We start from the raw sequence: 7388 nt of genomic DNA on the forward strand, positions 1-7388 counted from the left end.
AACCTCCGGAAAAGGAAGAAAAGGGGAAAAAGAACAGAACCCTGCAGTTCACCAAGAGTGGAGGGAAGTAGAACAATTGAAGGAGACTATAGAGGTAGGGGGTGTAAAATACTTGAATGAGGATGGAGAAGAGATGCAAGAAAAGTGTCATTAGTCACTTGGAAAATAGTGAATAGATTGGAGAAGAGTCGAGGAAAGTGAACTGACAAGAAATCCAGAGTTCAGGGCTTGCTCAAGGACTTGGAAGTGAAATGTGTGATAGTTGGAAAGGTAGAAGGGTTTTTAAGGGTACAGGAAACAGTGGTATGTGTGAAGGCAGAGAAAAAAAACACCAGCTGGGGAAGGAAGAGCATGAGAGTAGGTATGAAGGCAAATGACAGAGGATTAGAGTAGAACACCACCTAAATTGGAGACTATAGAGAAGAATAGTTCATGAGATACTTCTCATCTTTTTGTGGTGAAAACTGAACTGAGATGAAGCGTCAAAGAACGACTTCTGTATCTAATTAGAAAGGAAAATCAGTTGGCAAGGCAAATGGTAGATAATTCAGGGTCCACGTTGACTTTCTCCACTACAAACTTTTCATCCAAAGGACTACAATGCTAGGATAGAGGATAAGTGGGACGGATTTAGCAAAAGAAACTATTGTGGATGAGCGTGGGATGGAATATGAAAACTATAGTCAGAACAGGCATCAGGAAAGAGAGGAGGAAATTGGAAGTCAGAACAGGGGATATTTACGGACAGGAGTTTGCAGAAGGAAGGTAGGATGGGAAGGTAGCAACATTAACGGAAGAGGTGACTGTCAAAAGAAACTTCAGGATTGAAATACAAGAAACACAACTGTGCTTTGAAGAAAGTTTTGTGATAGGGGTTGTGTGTGCAGGAGTCAGTTCAGAGATGAAGATCAAAGCAGGAGAAAGGAGCCATAAAGTTGATGCTTCTAGAAATTAAATACCACCTACACCTTTGAGGAATCATGACAAGTTTTGCTGTACTGTGGAGATAAAAAATGAAATTTAAATAAATAGGAACAGCAAATTTGACAATCAAAAGTTTAGAATGGGTATATAATAACTTTATTAGCAAGAATATTGTAAATGTTATAGATTTTCACAATTTTGAGGACAAAGATAAAGGTATTAGAGCCCCTTAGATGTTGCTTTTAAAAATGAAATTCTAATTATTTCTTTTTGCAAAGCATTTAGTCTACATGTTATAAAACCAAATCCCACATTAATCTGTAGATATGAACACTGCTGTATTTGTACATTTATAAAGCTTTGAATGTTAGCTGCATCTGACAATGTTCACAAAATCTAGAGGGGTTAAATCTCTACTCCTAGTAGCTCAGCAAACGTTACTAGCTAATCTTGCTAAAAGCTTGTGAGAATTTGTTCTTTCACTGTAGTTCTTTGACATTTGCATGTAAGTTTCCCCCAGAAAGCACTGCAACAGAATATTTTAATCTTTGTTCTTCTGATTCAGATTTCCACTCCGTTTAATGCTGGAAACATTTGAATATTTTTTTTCCCCCTTGCAGGAAAACACCGTAAGACAACTACCCAGGCACTATCCCCAAACAGTTCTCTGGGAAGGTAAAAAGAAACACCACCAAAGTAGCATTACATATTCTCCAGTATCTTTGCAAGAACCCAATAGAGATTTTACTAGTCCTTCTGTATCCAATATTTTTAAGCTTGCGTTTACTGAAGAGAGGTACCGATACACCACTGCCATACTTGTACTTCTGATATTAATATTCCTTGTGTTGTATTTTCTTTGATGTCACCATTTAGAATGTCTTGAGTTTATGTGCATGGTCATTCACCCGGAGCCGTATAAGTTCTTTTTTCAAAGTTTCTTCATAGACATTTTCACCGAGATTGGCTTGAAAAAGATTTGTGAAGTAACATACTGTAAATAGATACCTTTTAACTTCTACAATGTACAAGGCTACATGTGTGCTAAACTATTTTTATTTGGTTGTTTCTATTCTGAACATTAGGCATGCTTCCCAGAACTAGTCCTTTCAAAGAGTAATACTAAAAATTGTAGAAGAATTAAATCTCCTGTGTCTTTCATGATAAAGGACTCTGGTATATGTTTGATATATAGACATTGTTACATATTACTTTTACTCTCGTTTCAACAAATAATTTTAAATACTGGTGCATGAAATTAACTCCATGCTATAATTTTTACAGTGGAATAAAATATAAAATCAACAAGTGTTTATCAAATTAACATTAACTGTCTGCTGCTCTTATTTTTTCTACTTTTCCCAAACTCCAGTACTGGACTTTATTCAGTTATACATTTCCATTAGACTTCCTGAAATGTTTCCTTACCTTGTTACAGTATGGACATTCACCAAAGATGACATTAAAACTTTGTCTGCTAGAAGGAAGACCTTGTAACCACTGCAAGATAAGATAAAGAAAACTTAATATTTATTTTATGCCCAATTTAGGAACGAGTCTAAAGTTCTTATAAACAGTGCTCTTCACCATAGTATCTGATAAATCCCTGATTTGTAGTGTTTTCACACTGGATTAGGAGCATGCAATTTTGCTGGATTAGTTTTCTGTACAATCTACCTATCATGATTAACTGGTTTCACATACTGAAAGTACGCTAAAAGCGATCCTCTCTGACTTCCCCCACACTCCCTTCTGAGGTTTTCAGAGCACTATTACTAAATAGTTCTACTTTTGTAGCATCTAGAAGCTCCTGTCTGGATTAGACCTTGGCCTGTACACACACAGTAAAGCAGGTTCCTTGCCCCCCAAGAGCTTCTAAGACATACGTGAGTGATGGGAGAGAACACTACGGAAGCAGCAATAAGAATATGTAATTAAGAAGGCTTAGTGGTTCTGCTTCATTGCTGTTCTCTCTCACCAGTCCTTTACCCGTCACTTAACTAGCTATTTGTACTGCTTCCATAATAATCTCATACAGAAGCCCATATTAGGGATCCATGAATTGAAGCCAAGTGGATTTGTTACATTAATAAAAATTTTACCTCAAACAAACAAGCCTGATGGAAAGGTTGTCCACATCGGGAATCACCACATACTTGGTCTGGAATAGCACCATCAAGTCGGTAAGCATAACAGATACCACAGTCCATAGTGAAGTCCTTAAAAATACAAAACAAAGCTATTTCAGACAAGTTCACTTTATGGACATTAACAGGGTGGAAATGAGGAAGAAATAAAGTACACCACTTTTTAATTATTGTGTATTTCTTCCTTTAAAAGTCCGTTTCACCTGTTCCAAGACTGGAACTAGTTCTATTTACAGCCAATAGATGTGATCATCTTCTCTCCACCCACACCCAGTGATGATGTTGTACAAGCATCCATCATCTTTGTCCAAAGCAAAACTAAGGTCCCTCTGCGTATCATCTTTGGGGATTGGTCCTGCTTTGAGCAGGGGGTTGGACTAGATGACCTCCTGAGATCCCGTCCAACCCTGATATTCTGTGATTCAATCCATCCATTGCTTCCTCAGGATCTCTTTCCTACCATACTCTCCATGCTATCTTCACCAGGTCCTCTTTGTTCATCCTCTGTATGTCTCCAAACCAGCAAAGTTGCGCTTCCTGGATTTTGTCAGCCACATCACAAACTGACTTCCATCTTAATGCTTTCATTTCACTATCTGTCCCTTTAGGTAACCCTTTATTGTACAAAGACATCTTGTTTCAAACACCTGTAGGCACTGACCCTGAGTCTCTACCACCCAGGCTTAGACTCATAGACTATCAGAGTTGGAGGGGACCTCAGGAGATCATCTAACCAACCCCCTGCACCATATCACATTGTGGAGTGTGTCATGCTGTCTGGAGTGGCTAACAACAGAGTGCCTACTTCAGGGCAGACTGTCAGAAAACAAGGGACAATACCCCAAACTGGTGGTATGTTCTATAATTAGATTTCATCACGCCAGCAAATGTGAACTCCTGGATAACTATACCAGTCTTACTATGGAATCCCCTTAGACTCTGCAGCCTATCTTGCCACCCAGACAAACTGGAATTTGTGATAATGGTCACAAACCCAAAATCACACCACATCAGGTTTCACTTACCCCAGATCAATTGGTATTCCAGATCTTATGCCAAAGACAACACTGGCAGCCAATTCTATAGTAAACTAACTAAAGATTTATTAGCAAAGAAATAAGAGTTATTGAGAGGTTAAAGCAGGTAAAGTATATTAACAGGTGAGTCACAGTTTGTAGTAGTAATGTAATAAATTGCCAGTTTCACAGAAGTTTTTCAGGTACACAGATTGTCTCTGGGGATCTCCACTTTGCATCTGGTATACTTCCTTGCAAGAGTCATCGAATCATAGAAGATCAGGGTTAGAAGAGACCTCAGGAGGTCATCTAGTCCAACCCCCTGCTCAAAGCAGGACCAACCCCAACTAAATCATCCCAGCCAGGGCTTTGTCAAGCTGGGCCTTAAAAACCTTTAAGGATGGAGATTCCAACACCTCCCAGTACTTCACCACCCTCCTAGTGAAATAGTTTTTCCTGATATGCAACCTAGACCTCCCCCACTGCAACTTGAGACCATTGCTCCTTGTTCTGTCTTCTGCCACCACTGAGAACAGCCTAGCTCCATGCTCTTTGGAACCCCCCTTCAGGGTAGTTGAAGGCTGCTATCAAATCCCCCCTCACTCTTCTCCTCTGCAGACTAAATAAGACCAGTTCCCTCAGCCTCTCCTCGTAAGTAATGTGCCTCAGACCTCTAAATCATTTTCATTGCCCTCCGCTGGACTCTTTCCAATTTGTCCACATCCTTTCTGCATGGGGGGCCCAAAACTGGATGGAATACTCCAGATGTGGCCTCACCAGTGCTGAATAGAGGGGAATAATCACTTCCCTCCATCTGCTGGCAATGCTCCTACTAACGCAGCCCAATATGCCGTTAGCCTTCTTGGCAACGAGGACACACTGTTGACTCATATCCAGATTCTCATTGACTGTAATCCCCAGGTCCTTTTCTGCAGAACTACCGCTTAGCCAGTTGGTCCCCAGCCTGTGGCAGTGCATGGGATTCTTCCATCCTAAACGCAGGTCTCTGCACTTGTCCTTGTTGGACCTCATCAGATTTTTTTTGGCCCATTCCTCCAATTTGTCTAGGTCACTCTGGACCCTATCCCTACCCTCCAGCATATCTACTTCTCCCCCCATCTTAGTGTCATCTGCCAACTTGCTGAGGGTGTAATCCATCCCATCATCTAGATCATTAATGAAGATGTTAAACAAAACTGGTCCAGGACTGACCTCTGGGGCACTCCGCTTGATACCGACTGCCAACTAGACATCGAGCCATTGATCACTACCTGTTGAGCCCGACGATCTAGTCAGCTTTCTATCCACCTTATAGGCCATTTGTCCAATCCATACTTTTTTAACTTGCTGGCAAGAATACTGTGGGAGACCGTATCAAAAGCTTTGCTAAAGTCAAGGTATTCCTCGGCCCGCACCGCTTCCCGCAGCACCCATTGGCCTGCAGTGCTGAACTGCGACCAGTGGGAGCCGCAATCAGCCAAACGCGTGGATGCGGCAGGTAAACAAACTGGACCAGCCTGCCAGGGGGCTTACCCTGGCAGGCCCTGTGCCAAATGTTGCCAATCCCTGCCTTGGTGAATCCATGTTGACTGTTCCTGATCACTTTCCTCTCCTCCAAGAGCTTCAAAATGGAATCCTTGAGGACCTGCTCCATGATTTTTCTGGGGACTGAGGTGAGTCTAAACAGTTCAGAAATGAAGGATCTTTTTGAGAATCCATATTTATATTTTTCTTGTGACAGAAAGCAAGCTGACAGTCTTTCTACATACGTGGGCTTTTCCTTTGATGTTGGTGAGTGAGGAATGCACTTAGCCTTTTGATGTCTGACCATCATACATAATGGCCACTTGCTTTGAAATTAGCATTTTCTGTTAAAGTCCTTTATTATGATTTCACAAGATTTCTTTCATGGGTTATTTAGTTACAGGGTTATGCACAATGTAAATGTTTGCTATTAAATTATAACAGAAACTGATAAGTGAAAACAATACAAGTAACATTCCTCTAGTTTTCATGAAGTTTAAATTCCTGAATACACTCTTACATTTATACTCATTTTGATCTATACTAATACACAAGTGAATACATTCTAGTCCACTGGTCTGCCAGCGTTACAGGGTGCACCATTGTTCTATATAACTGGGCTTTCAGTCTCAGTGGCATACATTTGTGATGTGCAACACGGGGGATGTTATTCTACACACTTCCAGCACTTAAATCTAGCCTTTGGCTCATGTTCAAACACAGTCCTCCGTAATCCAGCCACTCAGGTAATTGAATCAGTCAGTCTGGTTTAGTCATACTCTATTAATCTCTATACCCAGTTTCCCTGTGGTACCTCTACTGTGCCACAAGACCTCTGTCTTAGTCATGTTCATTGTCATCCCATGGCTGCTTAGCTGGTCATACCATTGGTTTACTATTTTCTCCAAGTTGTCTTTTGAGGATGCCCTTATTGCTATTTCATCTCTATACTGCAGCTTCTGACCTTTTCCCATTGTGATCTTCCTGCTGACGTAGTCTATAAATATGATAAACAGCAATGGACTGAGGGCCGACCCCTGATGCAATCTGATTTCCAATTCCAAGGGGCTTGCTGTTCCAAAACACATTCAGATCACTGTTTTAGAACTATATACTGCATTCCCCATAGTTATTAAATTCTCAGACAATATTTCAACACTGGTGTAAGCATCCTTCTGTTCATTTTAACATATGCTTTTTCTAGAGTCTATGAAAGTCCAGAAGCTATCCTGTTGATATTCTAGCTGCTTCTCTATCACTTGCCGAATTATGAACATGGAATCTGTGGTTCCTTAGCTTTTCCTAAAGCAGAACTGTTTTTGTTCATTTGTCCTGTCCACCTTTCTCCCAATCCTAGCATCCAATGTGTGTTCTGGTAACTTTATCCCTTGATAGTGTCTGCATTCATGGATGCTTTCCTTATGTATTGATGCCAAAACAGACTCTCATCAGTCTTCAGGAATTCTCTTGATTCACTCTATGGCTTTAACTACTCTGCTCATCCACTTTATACCTCTCTTGGTTGTTAAGGAGCAGAATATGCGCCTTAATTTGGACCCATAGAGCCATCAGTCGGTCACTTACTCTAATAATTTCAATCATTGGATTTTCACCAGGTCTGCCATCATTTTATCAGGTCCAACTGCCTTACCATTCTTCATTATCTGGACTACATTTTCTCACCTTATCCTCCATTATGTCAGACTCAGATCCTTAATGTGGGGTGTGGTCATTTTTTGCCAAGCTATAGATCTTTTGGCCAGCCAGCTGTGGATGG

At 40.7% G+C, this 7388-nt stretch overlaps 2 protein-coding genes across 9 annotated transcripts in view; one reads left to right on the forward strand and one right to left on the reverse strand.

The window, feature by feature from the left end:
* The window catches only part of VRK2 (VRK serine/threonine kinase 2), a 66254-nt gene extending 64006 nt beyond the window's left edge, over positions 1-2248 (forward strand). For all 5 annotated transcript variants that reach the window (XM_027822264.3, XM_037895967.2, XM_043543878.1 and 2 more), the window contains one exon: positions 1545-2248. In XM_027822264.3, coding sequence (XP_027678065.2) covers positions 1545-1787 — 243 coding nt within the window. In that variant the 3' untranslated portion in view covers positions 1788-2248. The remainder of the gene's footprint in view (positions 1-1544) is intronic.
* Positions 1058-7388, reverse strand: part of FANCL (FA complementation group L) — an 85497-nt gene continuing 79166 nt past the window's right edge. For all 4 annotated transcript variants that reach the window (XM_007053275.4, XM_027822241.3, XM_043543880.1 and 1 more), the window contains 3 exons: positions 3027-3143; positions 2353-2424; positions 1058-1891 (listed from right to left, as the gene is read on the reverse strand). In XM_007053275.4, the coding sequence (XP_007053337.2) occupies positions 1856-1891; positions 2353-2424; positions 3027-3143 (225 nt within the window). In that variant the 3' untranslated portion in view covers positions 1058-1855. The remainder of the gene's footprint in view (positions 1892-2352; positions 2425-3026; positions 3144-7388) is intronic.

The sequence above is a fragment of the Chelonia mydas genome, chromosome 3, assembly GCF_015237465.2.
Source record: "Chelonia mydas isolate rCheMyd1 chromosome 3, rCheMyd1.pri.v2, whole genome shotgun sequence".
Classification (NCBI taxonomy): Eukaryota; Metazoa; Chordata; order Testudines; family Cheloniidae; genus Chelonia; species Chelonia mydas.